The 22769-nt window shown below is 35.3% G+C and overlaps 1 protein-coding gene across 1 annotated transcript in view; it reads right to left on the bottom strand.

Annotated features, from left to right (window-relative positions):
- The window catches only part of EPS15 (epidermal growth factor receptor pathway substrate 15), a 159388-nt gene that overhangs the window by 110614 nt on the left and 26005 nt on the right, over window positions 1–22769 (bottom strand). The window contains exons 2-8 of the mRNA XM_022575663.2: window positions 14452–14493; window positions 11133–11222; window positions 10186–10233; window positions 6183–6278; window positions 4171–4236; window positions 2888–3013; window positions 398–457 (exon numbers count right to left, since the gene is read on the bottom strand). Coding sequence (XP_022431371.1) covers window positions 398–457; window positions 2888–3013; window positions 4171–4236; window positions 6183–6278; window positions 10186–10233; window positions 11133–11222; window positions 14452–14493 — 528 coding nt within the window. The remainder of the gene's footprint in view (window positions 1–397; window positions 458–2887; window positions 3014–4170; window positions 4237–6182; window positions 6279–10185; window positions 10234–11132; window positions 11223–14451; window positions 14494–22769) is intronic.

The raw sequence follows: 22769 nt of genomic DNA, 5'->3' as shown, positions 1-22769 counted from the left end.
AAATGACGTGAAACTATTATGTTATTCATCTTTTCCTTTAATCAAATAAATGTGAAAATTCAGGGATATATTTGAAGTGAGTCATTCCACAGCAGAAGTAGGTACTGAGATGCCTGGTCACGTTGAGATTCAAAAGATTATACTCAGCATCTTTAGAGTACATTATCCAAAACATGTATTCTTATGTACCTTAAAGTCAAATAAAATGAAGATGGCAAAAACATTCATTATCCATTTGTTTAATAATATTTATTGAATACCTATAAATTCTAGGTAAATACAGTCATACAACCAATTTTAAGAGAAATGTAGTTTACCTCTAAAGATAAAAAGGGGAAATTTTCACTTGAGAAAACCATTAAGATGTTTAAGATTTCAAAAGCATTATGTTACTTACAACTGCAAACTCATCTCTGTCAAGCATTCCATCATGGTCAATATCACTCAACTCCCAAACCTTAAAAAGAAAAGAATCAGGAAAGATTAACATTCTTTCATTTCACGTGCTAACTGTATACATCCAATACCTAAATGGAGGAAAAAGTTTTGCCTAAACATTATAACATCTATTTCTCTGAGAAATTTCAATTATGCTGACCATTTTATTAAATCACTATTATATGCTATACTAACATTACTGTAAAAAGAAATAATAATTCTTAATACCAAGTATTTTTAAACAGAAATTCCTTTGCAAATTTTTAAAGAAAATATTTTGTTCCTCTCAAGTAAGAAAACAATTATGTAACACAGTACTTTAAACAACTATAATGCTTTTTCAAAAACAACATCTCAGTTAATTCATGCAACAACTCCATGTGGTACCATAAAACCTGTTTTAGACCTGAGACTGCATGAATTATCTAGGATCATACAACTATTATTAAGTAACAGAATCAGTTTTCAATGTGAAGACTTCCAACCAAGTCCATTATTGTTTTCCCTATAATACAGAATTTCTAATCATCTGAAATAAGTGTCCAATGAACACTGTATTATTAATCATTAGCCAACTAATGTCCAGGGCATACAAAATAAATATAAAATCTAAAAGGCCCTGGTATATTTGGTTTAACTCTAGAGTAGAATCCATAGCTTTAGACCAGCTATAAACTATGTTAAATCCTTGAAATGAAGGTATTAAAGATATTCAACAAAATTTTACTTGGGACAGGAAGAGAAGGCATACTGGTAAGAGACAGGAGTGAAATAAGCAAGTGCCTGGTCACTGAATGCCTTGGAGTTTAGACTTTTTCCTAAATGCAATGGGAAGCTACCTAAGAGGGTAACTTTTAAGTAAAAAATAACAAGATTATATTTATAGTTTAGAAATCTCACTCAGATCACACAACAGAAAAATAATTAATGAAAAACAATATTAGAAAACAGCTTTTAAATTAATATTTATTGAGTACCTAAACTATACAACACTGATCCAGTAGTACTGGTGTTGTGGTGGCAAGTCGTTATCATCAGGATCATGGCAGCTAGCGTTCAAAGAGTATGTACCAAGCACTGTGCTAGGTACTTTATATACATTATCACATTTAATTTGTATAACCCTACAAACTGGGAACCAGGCTAATTTTAAAGATTAGAAAACTGAGACATGGTTTTCTAATGATTTGCCCAAGGTCATACAGTTAAGAAATGGTGTAACCAGGATTTGACCCCATGTAGTCTGACTAAGCAAGGAATTCAAGAAAGGACTAGAGGTTTAATGAGAGTAGATAAGGTTTGAAATATAAAGAAGGGTATTGAGAAATCATGATGGAAACAGCACAAGAGTGGCTGCAGTATGGAAAACCCAGCTGAAGATCATGAAATTATGATGATACCAATCTTACTAGACTTTCTCAGTAGTCTGAATGCAACCAGAGAGAAGGCAGATAATTAGCTTCATGCAAGGTTGGATTTTCACCAGGCAGAAGAAAAGTTAGAAAACACAGCAAAGGAAGCTAAGGATACTGACATGAAACAGTGGACCAAAAAAATCCAGGACGGATGAGGAAAAAGTAAATTCAAAAGATGGGGAAAATAAAAGAGTCTGATTTAAAGGTCTTGATGAGGTCGGGCTTCCTGGTGGCACAGTGGTTAAGAATCTGCCTGCCAATGCAGGGGACACGGGTTTCAGCCCTGGTCCTGGAAGATCCCACATGCCACAGAGCAACTAAGCCTGTGCGCCACAACTACTGAGCCTGCGCTCTAGAGCCCTTGAGCCACAACTACTGAGCCCATGTGCTGCAACTACTGAAGCCCGCATGCCTAGAGCCCGTGCTCCACAACAAGAGAAGCTACCGCAATGAGAAGCCTGTGCACTGCAACGAAGAGTAGATCCCATTCATCACAACTAGAGAAAGCTCGCAAGCAGCAGCGAAGACCCAACGCACCCGAAAATAAATAAATATATTTTTTAATTAATAAAAATAAAGAAATAAAGGTCTTGATGAGGTCAAAGAATTAGTCTTGCAAGTATCTAGGAAAGAAATCTAGAAAGACAAGAAGTTCTCTTCAGAGAGTAGAATTTATGATTTCAGAGATGAAACTATTGCTTTAACCAGGCTGTATGATACAGCCACAGAGTAAATGGCAGATGCAGAATACTGATGGTCTCTGGAAATTAAATCAAGGAATTCGGAGGTCAGAGCATACAGCTCAAAGAAAAAAGGACCTACATAAAAGGATTATATATAGCTAATTTCAAACACTCATATGTTAGAGGGAATAACCAAAGAAAGAAAGAAATTGGCAATAATTTTATATATTAAGTTAAAACACAAAAAATTCTATAATACAACTTCAAAGTAAGATCTATGTGTTTTTAAGTGTTCCTGGTAGATACAAAATTAAAATACATAAAAGTTACGTTTAGAATTTAGTATCTTACTCTTCCAAGAATATCCACAGGTAACTTAGAGTTGAGCAACACTGGTTTCACTTTGTCACCAGACAGAAATCCGTTCACTGGGCTTAAACTATCAAAAATTGCATCATATTTGGCCTTATCTTCAGACTATAATACAAAGAAGATCAAAGTTAAATAATGGTGAAAGGAATTTAACTGCATTTTAAAAAATTGAGTCCTCAAAGAATAGACAACATTTTTAAAATTATCATTTAAAAAACATTTTTCACTTTCATCAAAATATATTATAGTAAATAATAATTTAAAAGTTACTCCACTCAAAAGTCTAGAATCCCCTCCATCCCTTTTGTAGCTGGAATACTATCTTTGCCTTTCTACTGTTAGGTTAAAATCAAAAGACTTTAGTGATCAGAGGGCTTTGAGAAGAGCATCTAGTCCAACCCTCTCGCTCAAACAGATCCAAAGCAAAACAGTAACTTTTATAAGAACACACAGCTAGTTAGTGACATTCTATGACTTTCTAAACATGGTATTTAGTTGCATTTCAAACTCAAACAAATTAAAAAAAAAAAAAAAAGGAAATCATTGCCACAGAAATAGACATCAAGTTTCCCCCATTTTTCCCAAAGCAAGATTTCCTTCTATCAATAACAAGGTATTTTCTAAAATCCCAGAAAGTTATTTGTATAACATAAAAAACTATTGTTCATGATTTTCCAAGTCAAGGCCAGATCCTTACACTTTTTAAAGTTAATAGCATACAAGCAGACACAGCCATACAAACCAAAATGGTTTTCTGACAAAACTGTACACATCTATTACAGGTTATTTGATCTGCTATATTCTATTTTAAAATTATGATTTTTAAAATTTGATAAGATAGCTATAACCATCTTGGTGCCTCCAAATAACTGTAATGCAAAATACCCATTTTAGACAAAGATTTCATAAAGAAGTGTTTTAGAGCCATAAAGAGAATTAATTAAGTAGAACTTTTCAAACAAGAAATAGTACCAGTGGGGTAAACTACCTATTCATCAAATATTTTAGTTAATACAAGATTATGAGATCATCATTTTTAGTTTACACTATAACAGAAATGAGATTAAGCCAATACTAACTGTCATAAAATGACTGACAGAGCTGCAACATCCCTCAAGCAATTTCTAGTACCAGTATTTCCTCCACAGTAAAAAATGAAAGTCTAATGCAGACTGCAATATATTTTGGAAGTAGGGGGAAAGGACTATGTAGGTAGGAAGTAAAGTGAAGTAAAAGAGAGAACAGTTACAAAGTTTACTTACTTTTACAGCCCATGGGAGCTCAGCTGCAGAAGTTCTGCTGATTAGCAAAGGACTACTGGTATCATGCTAAAAAGGAAAATATAGCACATGAAGGGCTGAAATCCTCACATCAATAAACAATGAGGAGAAAATAATCTTTGGATTTAAAAATACTCAGACAAAATGTTGGATCTCAATGCACAAAGGACACTATTTTACATTAACTCTATTAGACCTTCATCTGAGTACAAATGAAACAAAAACTGAGGAAGCTGAGTTAGTGGAGCTAACTAAATGACTAAATGACTGTGGAGCACTAACTAAAACATGTAAGTCTTATAGAAGAAATCCTATTACAACTGAAATCAAGATAAAGATATCTGAATGTAACAAAAATATTTATGGCCCTGTTAACTGATCACTTTTTCCCTACACTATTTAAGGAAAGCTGACTGGAACAAGAACTCAATTTAAGATTTCTAAGTTAGAAGTACATGAACCTATCAACACCATGTCCAAGTTATTATGTTTATTTGCTTGTAGAGACAGATGAATATGTTTGAAAATTTATTATAATAGTATAGTTAGGCAACAAATCCCTAAATTAACCCTCTGACTCCACAACTAAACTTCAAAGTACAGAAATTCTCAAAACTGAAGTTAAATTCATAATACTCAGACAAAATACTAAAATACTGAATTTAAAAACAAGCAAGAGGAGCCGTGAAACTTCTGAAAAAAAGCAGTAGGGTGGGAAGGACTAGCCCTATCAGATATAAATTACCAAATATGATAATTGAAACAACGTGAGATCAGCATATGGATAAACAGATCAATGGGTATGAACAGAAAAAATGCAGAAAAAAACCAAAATACATATGAGAATTCAGCACATGATTGAGGCGGCATTTCAAATCGGTATGGAAAAGATTGATTATTCAGTAAGCTGTATTAAGTCTAAAAGGTAGCCATCTTGAAGAAACATAAATTTGAATCCATACGCATACCTTACATCAGGACTAATGTAAATGTGAACAAAGAAACCATTAAAAAACTTAAATCCTAATAATTCATTTACATTAAAAACAATGACTTCTTTACGGAAAAAAAAATCACCACAAAGACCACAAAGTCAAAAGACAAATGGCAAACTGGGAGAAAATATTTGCAACTCATATAGACAAAGAACTGTTTCCCTAATATATAAAAAGCCTCTAGAATTCAATAAGAAAAGACAAACAACCAAAGAAAAATGGACAAAGGTTACAAACAGACATTTCACATAAAGGCAATGTAAATGACTCATAAGTATGAGAAAAACTACTCAACTTCACTCCATAAAACCAAAAGGACGAATTAAAACTACACTTATATTCCATTTGTCACCTATCAAATTGACAAGGACCAAAAGTTTGACAACAGTATGTTAGCAGAAGTACACTCAACCAATTGTTTGGTGGGACTGTGAACTAATACAACCACTATGGAAGACAAGTAGATATTATATGTGAAAATTACAATGCACAAACTTTTGAAACAGCAATTCCACTTCTGAGAAGTTACACATATATTTCTGCACATGCAAAGTGACACAGATTCAAGGTTATTATTCATTGCAGCATGTTTTAAATAATAAAAGACTGGAAGCAAGCTAAAAGCCTACCAATAGGAAGTTAAATAAATTAAGGTAAAAAGAAGCACGGAAATACTATCCAGCTGTAAAAAAGAATGAGGAAGCTTTTATGTAAAGATCTCCGAAACATATCAAGTTATTTAAAAAGGCATAGAATCGTGTGTATAGTATGCTACAATTAATGTAAACTGAGGATATAGGTATTTATATGTCTTTATATACACATAAAATAACTGGAAGATACACAAGAAACTAATAACAGCAGTGGCCATAAGAAAGAAAATCGGGTAGCTGAGTGATAGGGGTTGAGGGAAAAATTTTTTAATATAGTAAATTTTAATTTTCAAATCATGTGGTATCATTTTTAAAAATACAATTTAAATTTAAAAGCATTTCTTACAAATCTTGGCGGAGGAACAGCCAGGTTCAAACTACTCAGTGAAACCTCCAATCCATTCTGGGCACATGCCACAAGACGCAAAGCAACAAAGAATTCCTGAGAAAGAAAAGTATGAATGTTAAGAGCATTATCTATCTATCCATTCATCCATCCATCCATCTATCTACACACATACCTTTAATCTGAAAATATAAAACAATTCACAACTACTCCAAGATTTTTATGTTGCAGCGAATATAACAGCACATTTGCTTGAAAAACTTGCTCTAGGGCTTCCCTGGTGGCGCAGTGGTTGAGAGTTCGCCTGCCGATGCAGGGGACACGGGTTCGTGCCCCGGTCCGGGAAGATCTCACATGCCGCGGAGCGGCTAGGCCCGTGAGCCATGGCCGCTGAGCCTGCGTGTCCGGAGCCTGTGCTCCGCAACGGGAGAGGCGACAAAAGTGAGAGGCCCGCGTACAGCAAAAAAAAAAAAAAAAAATTGCTCTAAAATCAAGAAGAGATCTATGTACAAAGATATTCCTAATATTATAAATAGCAAAAAATATCAATATAAATGGGAAAATAAATAAACTGATATACTGATAAATATATATATTTGGAAATATACCAAAATTAATAATCATGTTTCAAAGAATATTTAAAGACGTTAAATGATTTTTATAATTTAAGTGAGAAAAAGAATCTTGAAAAAACGTCTAGAAGAAAATAGCACCTAGAAGAAAATAAATAAAACGTTATCAAAAGGCATCTCTGGATTTAAGATTATACATTTTAACACTAGACCAATCATTCAAGTAACTCAGTCACTGTTATTCCAGAAAAGCTACAAAGAATAACTATGCAACATCTAAAACAATTATATAACTGCTTGACTTCAAAATATTTGTAAATCTCTCCCAAAGGTCCTTGGGTTTTTGGCATTTGAAGCCTCGGTCCAAAATTTAATTAGTGGAATGACACTGAAGCAACTTGGTTTCAGCTGTTCTGAGTTAAAATCAGGTCTGAGAATAAGCATAACAAAACCCTTTACTCCAGTTATGATTACTTGCGACTTGTCAATACTCCAATACAGTTGCTGATGCAATCAACCCTTTACTGCTTTTCTCACATCTGTTCTCACCTACAACCTTCTCACTCAATACTTAACCTATTCCTAGAAACTTACACGTTGTCTGTTTATACAATACCTTGCCTTCATTAATAAATTTCTTGAAAAAATGCTATTTCAAGATCACCCCTTCTCTTTTCATTCACCACACAAGCTTCTATGCAATCTGATTTTAACTCCTACCATTAGCTAGAGAAACAACTGCCTACGTCACAAATAAACTCCTAGCTACCAAATACAGGACTCTAAAATAAATTTTTTTAAAAAAAGCTTCATCCTACTTGTTCTTTTACTTTTTAATTTTTTTTTAAAATTTATTTATTTTTGGCTGCACTGGGTCTTCATTGCTATGCGCGGGCTTTCTCTAGTTGCGGCGGCAGGGGCTACTCTTCATTGCGGTGCACGGGCTTCTCATTGTAGTGTCTTCTCTTGCTGCAGAGCACGGGCTATAGGCGCACAGGCTTCAGTAGTTGTGGCGCGTGGGCTCAGTAGTTGTGTCACATGGGCTCAGTAGTTTTGGCTCCCAGGCTCTAGAGTGCAGGCTCCGTAGTTGTGGCACACGGGCTTAGTTGCTCCACAGCATGCGGGCTCTTCCTGGACCAGGGCTCGAACCCATGTTCCCTGCATTGGCAGGCAGATTCTTAACCACTGCGCCACCAGGGAAACACCCCCTACTTGTTCTTTTGGCAGCCTGGACTGTATGATCCTCCCTGATGCTCTCCTCTACCAGCATAGTTTCATAAAGCTCTCCTAGTTCTCCTCTGACCTTTCAAGTATCTTTTGCTGAAATCAATCTCTCCTACCATCCTTTAAATGCTGAACTCTAAATAACCCTTTTTCTCTTCTCATTCTAATGAGAGTCAATTACTCTTAGGTAATCAGGTCCACTCCCATAGTATGGATGGGCTCTGAAGTGAAATAGTATTGCACTGAATTCTAGTTCTGCTACTGGTTGTGAGGCCTTGGGCAAGTTTAAAAAAACTCTTTAAAAGGGGGGCTAATATCTACCTTGCAATGTATTATAAGGAACAAAATTAAAACCACACTATAGGAAGAAAGCACTATCATTTTTGGCACATAGAAACTCAGTAAGTATTGGTTTATTTTCTTAATTTCATATGTTAATTAAAAAATCTATTCCTCCAATACAAACATCAAAGTTTATAACTGCAAATCCATAAATCCAGCCACCTGGATATAACAAAGAACTCAAACTAAACATCCAAAGTCTAGGAACAGCAGTGAAGAATTTATTTTACTGTAAGTTCATGAAGATAAGGACCACATCCTGTCACGTTCACCTCTGTATTGCCAAAACCTGGCTAAAAACAGGTACTCAACAAATATTTGCTGACTGAGTACAGAGCACCCTGGATGCCCATGCGAATTTAGTTTTCCAATGTCTCCAATGTACCAAACTGGCCCTTCTGCCCAGGGGTCCAATGGGGACCACAATCTAACCTTGGAATCTTAAATAAGAGACTGGGTATTCTGACCCCCTCATCTAATTTTTCCCATCCCTTTTCTGAGTTAGCTTCAGCTATCCCCATAGGGAAAATTAGCTTTGAGTAGTAGTGCTCAGCCAATGTATTAGCATGTAGCAAGCTTTGAATTTAATCCTATAGAACTCTGAAATCCATCCCCAACAAGCAGAACTTTAAAGTTCTCTGATGGTGTCCAATGCCCACAACCACTTTCACATATTTCTGGTCTAAGGTTTACTTCAGGCTTGTAAACCATTTTTTGGTTTATATGTCAGAGATAAGACCTAGACCAGAATACACTGTACTCAGGTTTGATTAGCCAAGAGCTTCCCTTCAAATACACAATACCATCTTAACACATGAATAATAAAATCCACTTTTGGACTTCCCTGGTAGCGCAGTGGTTAAGAATCTGCCTGCCAATGCAATGCAAGGGACACGGGTTCAAGCCCTGGTCCAGGAAGACCCATATGCCACGGAGCAACTGAGCCCGTGCACCACAACTACCGAGCCTGCACTCTAGAGCCCGCGAGCCACAACTACTGAGCCTGCGTGCCACAACTACTGAAGACTGTGTGCCTAGAGCCTGTGCTCCACAAGAGAAGCCAATGCAATGAGACGCCTGTGCACCGCAATGAAGAGTAGCCCCTGCTTGCCACAACTAGAGAAAGTCCGCACACAGCAACGAAGACCTAACACAGCCAAAAATAAATAAATAAATTTAAAGAAAAGTAATAAAATAAAATCCACTTTTATTTATAACCCTGTACACATAAGAAACTTAATTAATAAGATACAAAGAGCAAAGTCTCCCTGAATAACTAAGAAAAATAAATCCCATGTTATTGTTTGAATGTGTCCCCCCAAATTCATATATTGAAATTCAAAATCCCAAAAATAATAGTAGAGCCATTAGGAGGTAGAGCCTCTGGAAAGTGCATAAACCATCAGGATGGAGCCCTCATGAATGGGATAAGTGCCTTACAAAAAAGCATTCAGAGAAATCGCTAGCACATTCTGCCATGTAAGAATAAAGAAGAAGTCTGCAACCTAGAAGAAAGCTCTCACTAGAACCATGCTGGCACCCTATCTCAGACTTCCAGCCTCCAGAACTGTGAGCAATAAATTTATGCTGTTTACAAGCCAAACAGTTTGTGATATTTCATCACAGCAGCCCAAACAGACTACAACACTCCAGGAGAACTAAATGTCACCAAACTAACACTAATCTTTGGGAATTAGGTATTTTAATGCCTATTGATTGGAAATATTTTCACTGTTCTAACACTTGCCCTTGCAAAACCCTCATTTTGGTAAAAACCAATTTTTAGTTTAAAAATACAAAAAATTGCTGGCTATTTTTTATTCTGAATTACTCAAAAATTTTTCATGTCAATCTCTGAATCTTACTTGTTTGTTCAGGATACCTTTGCCATCTGTGTCAGCTAAATCCCAGATCTGAAATTTAGAAAAAAAAAAGTATCAATCTATATTTTAACAAAAATCACCTTAAAGATAAATTAAATCCCTGCAATTTACAACCTCATGCTCTTTGGTAGTCAGATTTAAGAATCACAGAATTAAAAGTGGAAAGAAACCTTAAAGATCACTTAGTGCAACCCTACACAAAGATACTAAGGTCCAGTGAGGTTAAGTGACTTACTCAAGAACATCCAAGGCATCAGGGAAAGAACTGAAGACCATATTCTAACTTCCAGTCCAATGACTTTTTTATTAACCCAGGTTCTAACTCCAAGTCCAATACTCTTTCTACTAGAACATGCTACCTTGATTTTAGATCCTTATTAAGATGATATTCTTTCTGGGTAAGCTGAAATAGATAATGTTTATTTTTGAATAATTAAATTATTAATAATGATTATTGTTCAGGGTTTGAATACATATCAATATCATATATAAGGATTTGTAAGGAGATCAAGCCAAGAGAGGGACTTTTCCACCTCTTTGTGCTCCTTCCTAAGCCTCTCATTCCCTACTCTATTTACCACATATTAAACACAGAGACAGTTCTAATAAAGGAAGTAGGGAAAGAGCCAATTCTGAGTGGGTGGCAAGGTTCCCAGTCTGCACTGTTTCTCCCCACATCACTCAAATGTACTATTACTTCATCATTTCATCCTACTAAAAAGTAATTTGTTTTCTAAAAATCTGAAAAACACCTTACTTTTCAAGAGGGTAAATCACAACACCAGAAATTCCCTCCACTGCATTACTGTAACTGCCTCCATGATAGTTCTAACTTCTAAGTTTTGTAATGGTTATCTTTCTGAATTTGCACCCAATTTATCTACACTAATAAATATTCATTATATCTAGTTACAATGAACAAATACTACCTTTCCAAGTATCAGGTCTGGAAGTCCTGATTTTTTCAGGAATACAGCAGCATCAGAAGCCAATACCCTTCCAGTATTGCCTGTATCAACCTGAAAAGATACAAACCATAAGCTGACAACAAACATAAAGACAAAATTATGATTATTTACCTGCCTTTCTCCCTGTAATTTGGGAACTGACTTTTTCAAAAAGGGAACAGGAATCCTTTGACTAACAAAGGCCATGGAATATTGGAGACCCATATGAGAAGAGTACCATCTAGACAGCACTGTCAATCTACAAAGTGTTTTTTTATCATGCCCATTACACACATGATAAAACTGAAGTTCAGGGAATTCTCTGGCAGTCCAGTGGCTAGGACTCAGTACTTTCACTGCCGGGGCCCGGGTTCAATCCCTGGTCAGGGAACATAGATCCCACAAGCTACAGAGTGCAGCCAAATTAAAAAACAAAAACAAACAAGAACACACACACACAAAAACCCTGAAGCTCAGAGGAAGTAGAACAGATTAGTGGAGTCATAACATTAATACATGTCTTCTGATTCCAAGTCTTCTATAGCTGCCATTTAAATTCCAATAAACTTAAATGGCAAAAGAGGAAAAGGGCAATAGTTCCTGGAGAGGTCTTCTGATAAATGGGAATAGCTGCACAGTTATCTGTTTTTTTTCAAATATCTTTAAATAATTAACTTCTGCTTTTATACTTACTCTTAAGAAACTGCAACACTTTTTTTAAAAATCAAAGCAATATCAGTTTTAAAACCAGCAGTGACTGCATTATAAACTTAAAGAAATTTAAAAACTGCTAAGTTCCTAAAGCACATTAAGGGAAACACATCATTTTAACTGATGGGGACTTTCCTTTAAGACAGAATGAGGTCACCAAGAACAAAAAAAACAGTTCAAAAAAAATAACGACTCTCACTTCCGCAGAGATTTCCTAAAGTTCTATTTGTAAAAATGAAAAGTAAATTTTTAAAAGTCATGGGAATAGTAACAAGATACGAGGATATTTGTGAGCTAGCTGTTTTTCCACTTTAGTTAAAAGATTGTTTGCTAAAACATATACAAAGCATTCCAGACAGACCAATCCCAGCAAAGAAGCAAAAGAGAAATACTTTCTTTCAAGTGCTAGAACATGGGATAAATCAGGCACTCAGCAAAAAGGAAAGAACTGCTCAATCCAAATTTGGGGTAACAAGGAGGTACAGAAAGGGTTGGGAACTCTGCCTCTAGAATTCTCCACAACTCCTTTTCTTTGCCTACCCCTTGACCAGGGTGGGATAAAAAAGGAACAACTACCCCCCCATAGCCTAGAAACAGAGGCACTGAGGAGCAAGGGAAACCCAGATTAAGCTCTTATGACATATTTATGTAGTGTAATCCAATAAATAATTTTACTATCTTCCATTCTTTTGGTTATTATAATAATTAAACACAGCCATTTAGTCTTTGTCATCTACAGGCAGTTTCTGTTGTACTCTGATGCCTGCCTAAAGGCTCTGCCATAAGCTAAAGGCCACAATCTGTGTTGTTAACAAAGAAAGACAGTCTCAGAGCCTCATGGAAAGTACGATACCACATACTCTGAACTATTAACACTTCAAAATGTAGACTTTTGGATAAAGACTTCCGGGCTGACATCACTTAGACAACTTTCAGACTGTACTGGTAGACCAAGTCAAAATTCCAGGACTGCATTCTGGAAGTAGATATATCTCTTGAAAGCAGACTCCTGACCCAAGAGGCAGGGAAACAAGAATTAAGTACACAGGGCTGAATGAAGTGTTAAGGAAAATTCAATTATGATTATTTACGTGGAATATTGTTGGTATTTTTACTATTCTATTTTCTAATGGATATGTGGAAAAGCCCTTTCTTACTCTATATCCATCCCTCAATTTAGTAGGCTCTGCTTTTGTAAACTGAATGAAATAGTTTTCAATGGTATTTGATTCTCACTGACCCTTCAGAAATCAAAAACAAATCCTTTAACTGAATGTCCTTACTTTGTATGGCCATATAGTTATCAAATAAGTTAAATAACAATTTATTCTCCTTTTTATCAGGTTATAGTTGAGTAAACCAATTGTACAAAAACAAGGCCATATTTGAGAATGATTCTCTTTTATTCAGATAGAACAAGCCGCTATTAAGGATCAGGGATTGCCTTTATGTACAACCAATGTCTACAAAGGCCCCACAAGAAGACTGGCCTGCAATATGGTTTGTAAGATCCCAGTCACTCAAGCAGTAAAGCAAGGTCCCTCAGCAGGCTAGAAAACTTAGCAGACATGGGAAACCTCAAGATGAGGTAAATGCACTCAAATTTATACTGCATGTGAAATATGAAGAAGAGAATTTCTAAAGTTTGTATCCTAGCCTTAAAACAGAAGAATAAATAACAGAGGCTTTAAAAAGAACAATCTGAGATTCTTTAGAAATTTCAAGCAGAAATTAATCAGCTGGCCTTAGAAGTTGTTAAATAGTAAGTGTATGGCTTTAGATTTGCAAGTCACACAAGGAGACCTATAGTGGTTCATTCACACTTGCTGCAATATGTAGATTACCCAGTTTATTTGTATAAGGAGACCAGCCTTTTCTGTAATTATGATCACAAGGTGAGGAGATTATCAAGAAAAATGATCTGATATTTGGAAATGGGCAAATAAGACTGTCTACACTTTCAGGAGATTAGATAATCTGATCTATGGTTTGCACCTTTGACTTTCTATCAATTCGGCTACTTTACACTCTGTAGGGGTAGAGGTTAAATTATATAAACCTGATAGCAATGCAAATGATTCCTATCCATACCAATGAAATTAATTTTCTCTGATAGAGAATATAAATCTCTGTAACTCATATTCCCATTTTTACATCTCACTGGTTCTCCCAATAATTAATGAGTTGAAAAAAATCTTTGACACACGTTCATTTTATATATTTGTATCAGAGTCATGGTTTTAACTTCATGAAAATTAAACTTTAATAAGTCTTAAAAACAACATAAAAGTCATTTCTATTTAGCTTATAAATTAATTTGGATGTTTATATCTGGATGAATATATCTAATGCCACATGGATTTTTAAGATAGATATTTAAGACAATTAAGTGTTTGGGCTTAATTATCTTTCCTTCATTTTTCTGGGAGCTTGTTAAAAGCATTAATCAAAGCAGGAGATTAAAGCACAAGAAAATGAAAACAAGAAATGTCAAATTTATTCAGCTGGATGGTAATCTGCATATATACAATCAGGAGTTGAAAGTATATTTTATGTTCAATCTAAGAAGACAAAGAAACAAACATCTTACCTGTCTATAGTATTTTTCATATAGAGGATTCCCACTTGATAACTAAAATAAATAAATAATTAGAAATTAAATGCTATTCAATGACTTCTATTAATATATTTGCATTCATTCAACAGATATATGAAATAAAGATAAATATGATTAAAATATCCTTGATTTCAAAAAGTTTGGCATTGTTTCTTTCTGGGGGCAGGAAGGGAAATTGAATAAAGGCAGCCAACATGGATTACCAATAATCAGGCAGACAAGAAATAAAACAAGAATTTTAAAATTATTTTTGACATCAGAACTCTTTTCCTCATGTAAAATTTTACTCAGAAACCCAACATATAACAAATTAGGGGTGAAATGATTTGGCTAAAGACGAACTGAAAAACCCAAAGCCTTAAGCATTCATCCTCTACCCAAGTGCCCAAGGTACCTATGAATACAATTCAAAAACCACTTGAGTAAAATAATCAAATGAATACACAAACTAATGAACAAAAAGATGATATCGGTATCAGTTCTGAAATGCTTGCAGGAAGGGAGTGCTATTCAATTCATACCACAGTTCAAAGGGTTCCTTGGTCAGCTGATGAACAGATATATTATCTCATCTGAAAGGCAGCTTAGGAGTATCGATGTTTGAAGGCTCAGGTTCGCCTGTACATGAATGTGAAGAGTGTTCTGGAACCAGGAAGGAAGTCCAGGAAGGCTTCATAGGGTTGACATCAGTACAGAAATTTGAGGTGTAAGGGAGAAGGGGAGAGAGTGATTCTATACAAAGGTAACAGCATGCAAAAATGCATGCAATCAACAGAAATCTCAGCTCTGTTTGAAGAGAATAGTAAGGAGTTCTGAATGGTGATAAGGATTACAGATAAGATTATAAAGTGTTATAGAAGACAACTTGTTCAACTGCCGTGCTAAAAGTAAAGAAAACAAGGATGGAAAAGGGGACAGATTCAAGAGCCATTGACTACCCAGTTGTTTGGTCAAACACCAGTCTGCATGTTACTATAAAGGTATTTTTTTAAGATGTGGTTAACATTTAAAGCCATAAACTTTGAGTAAAGCAGATTATCCTCTATAATGTGGGTAGGCCTCATCCAGCCAGTTGAAAGCCCTAAGAGAGAAATGACTGAGACCCCCCAAAGAAAGAAGGAACTCTGCCTCCAGAACGCCTTCAGACTCAGCTGCAACATCAACTCTTCCCTAGGTCTCCAGCCTGCCCTGCGGATTTAGGACTTGCCAGCCTCCACAATCACATGAGCCAATTCCTTAAAAGTAATAAATCAGTGTGTGTGTGTGTCTGTCCTGCTGGTTCTGTTTTTCTGGAGAACCCTAATACACCTAGTCTTAGAGAGGTCCAAGCTTTTAAATGGCGGAGACTGGACTTAAATGCAGGACTGTCTCACTCTAAGCTCCATCCTCTTTCACATTACCATGCTGTTTCCCATATGCCCTGGTTTGCTCAGGACAGTACAATCTGTTGTCTCAGCATCCCATCCAGTTTACCACTTGTCTCAGATTTCTCACTTTCTTAAATGAACTATTTTTTATTAATCACTATACTAAAATAAACCAGGATGAATTCAGTACACCTCTACTATGTACATCTAACTTCTGGCCAAGCTAGTAGTGTCTAAGTGCTCTAACCACTGAACAAGTGATGAAATTGTAAAGAGGACTAACGATAATTCCACTTTTTTCCTGACTCTTTACAGATAAAACATAACTAAAACCTTTTCAAGGACACCATGCAAAAGACTCAGTGAAAAGTATCCTCAGACACAAGCAACCATGGACAGGTAACTCCTTACATCCGTTCAAGACTGTGCGAGAAATATTTTACACTGGTGCTTCTGCTGGCTCCTGGTGCTACTGACTGATGTGCCAGTCAGTACAGTGACATGTGCAATGACCTGCAAGATCCATCAGGCCACTAGCCGGCCAAGTAAGTGAGAAATTACAGGTTAGGCACAAATGAAGTATGTGTGAGGAGTCAACAGTCTAAAAACTCGAGGTGGTTTTGTCATTTATTTCATGGTATAATTCTACAACTGTTTATTTATTTTGTTTGACAATCTTTTTTTCTTTTTTTAATCCAGTAAACCCTTTCAGGAACAATGAGCTAAAGGGAAGAAATTATATGTTTAATACAAAATTAAGTACTAAATTTTCATTTCTCTAGAAAATGGATAGACAGACAATTTGCATAAAAATTTTAAGGCTACTTCTATTTACCATAGAGCTATAGTGGCATCACTGTTAATGAGTTAGCTGCAAACGCCAAAATTTAGAAATGTTTTCACATATCCCTGGTTTAAATTTTAAGTATAAAAATGATATTGAAAACAAAAAAAATACTTAAACATGGCAATATGTGTTCCCTACTTGCAACCTGTCATCAGATTTTAAAGGCTGGAATCTTTGAAAGACTGACTTTATAGATCCAACTTAAGTGTCTCAGTATTGAATCTTTTTGAAAACAAGTCCTCTAATGACTGGTTGCATATTGTTCAAAATCAGTGTGAAATTTTTAATCAAAGATTAAAGTTAATGAATAAAAATCCAAAACAAAAACCTTCAGCTATTGAAGCTTTTAGAAAATATCAATTATTAGAAAGAAAGTTTGCCAAGACATTGAAACATATCCCTCAAAAGCAAGGGAAGTACTAAACAAATTAAATGATGAGAGTTCAAACAGAATACAAGATTTAATTTTGAAATTCTATCATTATACTTTGTAATGAATTCTAGAAGTTCCATCAAAAGTCTTCCTATTTTTAACTGGATAAATGTATATTCTGTACTGGAATGACATGAAATTACAGAGACCCTATGATTTCACAGCAACTAAATTTAGTGGAACATGTCAAATAATCATAAATAGGGACAAATTATATGACAAGATTTGTCTTATTAAAAATTTGTCAAAGAGTACCTTTAATAGAGGCAAAAAGACAATGCCTGTGAAAATACTGGGGCTGATAAATTTACAGTTTTCAATAAGAAAAAAATTAGAATTAACAATATTCTCCATTTAGCAAAATTGTTCCTGAGGTAGCCAAGTAGTTCACAACATATAGAGTATGTTAGCAATTAAAGATAGCACTGCTGGGAATTTCCTGGTGGTCCAGTGGTTAGGACTTGGTGCTTTCACTGCCGTAGGCCCGGGTTCAGTCCCTGGTCGGGAAACTAAGATCCCACAAGCCAAGCAGCATGGCCAAAATATATATATATATAGCAATGGTTACAGAGACGAGTCAACTGTAAGGGTTAACAACTACACACCATAAAATGTAACTTTGAAAAATGCTGCAGATAATTTTATGAAAAAAATTAAAACTAGTTAAACTACATTGGAAAATGACATTGTTCAGAAAAGTATTACTGACACAATATTATAGACAGATATGTCTAAGAAGCTGACAAAAAATATGACTAGTACCCAGAATAACTATTCTGCTTTTGTTTTTAAATATTCTCATAATCAACGTAAAGACTTTATTTTGTTGTACTATAGAACAAATATTTTATAAAATTTTATTTTTGAAAACAGAACTATTTTATTGATCTACCAATGTAATAAAACCATTTTGATGGCCAAAAAAAAAAAAGTCAAAAAACATATAAAACTTTAAATATTTGTAATGTCCCTTTCATTCTCAAACATGTCCCAGTTTGAATAAAAACTTACATATTCACCCTACTCCCAGAAAAGGGTATAAATACTTTGCTAGAGAAAGCAAATGAAATACATTCCATCAATAACAAAGAGTTATTTAAAGACAATTCAGTTGAATTTTTAGTACCCAGAAAAAAATTCTGAACTCCAAACTGTACCTTATTAATCATCACATTATAGACTCACTGGTTACTACATAAATACATTTGAGAAGGCATTAGCTCACTAAGTGACTAAGTAAGTACAGCCTGTGCTAATTAACTATACTAATACGATACAGCTAAGTGAGAATGGAAAAAGCCATCCAAATTGCCAACTTACTCTTCAAGTAAGATGATCAAAGAGAGTGTGTTTGGTGTATCTTGGTAAAATTGGCTTTTTTTTTTTCTAACTGAAATATGATCATTTTAGATTAAAAAACATCACACGTTCACAACACACATAATGAATGCACAGAGAAAAATTTTGAGAGGCATAGCTAAAATGATAACAGTAATTATCTCTGTATAATGGAATTATAAATGATTTTTACATTCTTCTTTATACTACTCTGTGTTCTCTGAAAACTTTTTTTATAATAAGCACTTCCTACTTTTATAATTAGAATAAACAATAAAGCTATTTTCAGTTTGGGGAAAAATGTAAAAATACTGACATCAGTATGCAAAGTTACATATAAATTTTTAGTAACTAAATTAATTTCTAAAGGAAAACTTTTAAACTAAAGTTATCAAAATCAAAATCTGACTTTTAAAAATTCTAACACTATTATAATTTAAAGCAATTATTTATTCATTGGCTAGATCATAAACACCTATCAGTTGTCATAAAGTAAAATATTCATAAATGTAAGAAGAATTCCTTCTAAAGAGTCAATAGCTATTTATTACTACTCTGAAAAAAATGTTAGGTGCTTGAAAATAAGAGATGTTGGAATGCCAATATAGTTTTGTAAAAAAAAAAAACACTCACATTTTGGTATCAGGCCTAAATTCAAAGCCCATTCCACTACTTCTTAGGTGTATGATCTTGAACAACTTATTTCACCTCTTTGCAAAGCCTGCATCCTTATCTGTAAAGTGCTAACAACACCTATTCTTCATAGGTTTCGTATGAGTTAAATTAACTGAATTAAAGAGAGATGGCTAATTGTTCCCTAATATCCTTTACTCTCTTCTTTCTTTAGTAATAATACCCCTAAATCTTATTTGAACATGTTGGACATCTACCTAAAGCTATATTTCTCATCCTCTCTTGCAATCCCAGTTCCCCTCAATGAAATGTGAAAGGAAATAATGTGCCCAGTTCCCAGGTTGTGCACCTACAGGGAAGGAGAACGCGTTCTACCTCACGGTCCTTCTTCCAGCTGTCCAGAAGGCAGATTTGGTGGTGAAACATGGAGCAGCTACCCAGACTGAGAGATGGCAAACATGGTTGAGAATAAAAGAGCAATAGAGAAAAGGGATTAAGTCTCTGACACTATCATGAAGCTGCCATATCAGCCCTATACCACTTATCTTACTTGGACAGATACTTGAGAGAGATAAATTCTCTCGTATAAGCCACTGTGATCCTAACTAATGCAGTGAAAACCAAAAAAAAAAAAAAAAAAAAAAGCAAGAAAAGAAAAGGGTGGGGCTGCTATTTTTATTAAGAAAAAATCAAGTATAACAAATTTTACTAAGGAGACTTCCCTGGTGGTCTAGTGGTTAAGACTCTTGTGCTTCCAACACAAGGTGAGGGTTCAATCCCTGGTCGGGGAACTAAGATGCTACATGCCTGCCCCAGGGCAGAAAAAAATTTTTTTTACTAAGAAAAAAAGTTATACCATCCTAAGGTCTCATAGGTTGTATTATAATCCTCAATCATTTATTCTCCTCTTACAAGAGTATTAACAGTCCTGCCTGTTGCCATGTGACTTGTAGTGCCTCTCTGTGGATACCCTACTGTTGGCTTGGCCATGTGACTTACTTTGGCCAATGAAATATGAGAACGTTCCAGTTCCAAGTAGAAGCTTTAAGAGCTATTGTGTGTTTCCACCAGCTCTTGCTCTTTTCTCTCTGCCAAGAGAACAATAAGTCACAAATAGGGGGTGCTCCTTCGGCCTGGATCCTGAAATGAAAAAGAATCGTGGAGTAGAACCATAGCTGATTACTAGGGAACCTATAATGTGAGCAATAAACAAACCTTTGTTATTATAAGCTACTCATATTTTGGGTTGTTTCTTAGTGCAGCATAATCTAGCAAAAGTTAACACATAGATAATCTAACACCAAAGTATACCAGGTAGTGAGGGGGGGCGGAGAAAGAAGAGGTCCTGGTTATTAGGGAAATTCACAGGTTAATAAACAAGTATCAAGAGTTGCTTCACATGAAACTTTTAGCTTCATGTTAGCAGGGGTTATGTGGTGGGAGGAGGTGCTGGATTATATGACTTTGAGAGTCTATGATTCTATAGTGCACAAAATGAACTGAAACTTTAAATAGTATCAAGCTTATTGTAAATGGTTATAGTACAATGTGGAAAAGGTAAAAATAGACAGACATCCTCTAAAACAAAATGCCAATCTTTTTCTCAGTTAATCACAAGGTCCTGTGATACAGAGAATAACCAAAGAATAAATAAATAAAGAGGGGAGTGAGTATGAATATAAAGGAGTAGCATGAAGGATCTTTGGGATGGAACAGTTATCTTAATTATGGTTATAGCTACATGAATCCACACATGAAAACACTGCATATGCACAGAACAACACATATACACACAAATAAGTATCTATAAATCTGATGACATTTGAATAAAGTGTGTGAATTGTGCCAATGTCAATTTCCTGATTTTGCTCTTGTACTATAAGAATATGAGGTGTTACAACAATTAGGGACAACTGGATGAAGGGTATATGGGACCTCTCTGTACTACTTTTTGCAACTTCCCACGAAAAGGCGGTGTCGAAGACCATGATGAAGCAGAGAGAAGGTGGCAATCCAGACAAAAAGAATACTGTGTATAAAGGCAAACAGATATAGAAGTCTAGGTAGTGAAAAGGAGACAAAGGAATAGATTTTATTCTTTCAAATAAACCACTCAAAATCTTTTTAGTTTTAGTCTCTCTAAAAATTTAAGAAATGATTAACAACTCAGTACTAGTGAACATAAAAATAAATAAGCGTTATAAAGCACACAATTTTCTGGGTAATTTGCCATGCAAGTATATTTGACATATTCACACAGAAAACTTCAGCTCTTTAGAACTCAGCCTTCTAATACTTCATTTTCAAGAGATCTGAGGAACCAGAAGGGGAACTAGCCCTACATCCTTTCAGTTCCTCCACCACCACCCCAACCACCCTGCCAATAATGGAACAGCAACTCCTACGACCAGAGTTCCAACTGAATACAACCAGCAGAGCCTGTGCTTTGACACATGTATGTTTACATCATGTGACCGGCTTGCAGGGAAGGAGACTAAAACCTTCCGACGACAGGATTGTGATGTCTAAAAAAGACTTGTGTATTTCACAATACAAAGGAAAACAGGGCAGAAACAAACGGTAAAAGGAAAAGACAAGAATGAAAAAATAAAGAGGAGCGACAGTGATCGACAGCAATCCAAACTGACAAAGGAAATAGCAATCAGAAGCTGTCTGGAGAGTCAAGAGCAAGTCAGTAGTAAAGAAACTTTAAAAAGGAGCTGGGTATAGAGGGTAGAGAAAAGCAAGTCATCTGATCAGTCCTCACTGTTAGAGCTGGTGGGGAGGAGCCCAAGAAAACACAAGCAGCCATCTGAGCAGTTCCCTTAGAGAATGAACAGTATAAACCCTAAGCTCAGTATAAATCCTAACTCATTTAATAATTTAATAATCATGTACTGGATGCCTTCTAAGTATAGAACAGTAGGCTCAGATATCTGGGGTTACAAAAATCATACAGGGCTCCTGCCCTCTAAACAGCTTATATTCTAGTAAAAGTTGCAATGCTTCATTCTGCAAACACGCTAACACCTCATGCTTGTTCCATAACAAACCCTTATAAATTGATAACACAATTAGCAGGCAAAGACCTAGGAACACTCTAAGAACAGTATTCTAAAGAAAGCTTTCAAACTCTGAATACAAGAATACATTTGCTCTGGAGATTATCAGAATTGAAAGATTAAAGGGACTTTAAGTAGACAGAAGAATTTCAAATGACAATACAGCTGTATACTACTGAAAAACAATGAGTGTAAAGAGACCATACCAGCAACTCAAAGCAACAATGGACTAGCTTTTGTTAAATCCAATTCAACCTGACCAAAAATCTGGGTGGCAAAGTGTCAAAGAATGAATACAAAGACTAGTTTTGGTCTCTCATCAGAAGACAGTGAGTCCTAAGTCATTCTAGCCAGCCCAAAATAAACAGAAATCACTGGGAGAAGCATTATTTTTAAGCATGAATAATGTGGATTTAAAAAAATTCAAATAAGGAACAAGTGAAACAAAATAACCACTTCCTGCATTTTACAGCACTTTATCTTTTTTTAATATTTATTTTTAATTTATTTTTGGCTGCACTGGGTCTTAGCTGCGGCAGGTGGGATCCTAGTTGTGGCATGCGAACTCTTAGTTGCAGCATGCATACGGGATCTGGTTCCCCAACCAGGGA

Source organism: Delphinapterus leucas, chromosome 1 (genome assembly GCF_059928025.1).
Source record: "Delphinapterus leucas isolate spDelLeu-1000000601 "Yukka" chromosome 1, BTC_Dleu_Yukka2, whole genome shotgun sequence".
NCBI classification, from domain to species: Eukaryota; Metazoa; Chordata; class Mammalia; order Artiodactyla; family Monodontidae; genus Delphinapterus; species Delphinapterus leucas.
This window is presented reverse-complemented; position numbering and strand designations above follow the sequence as displayed.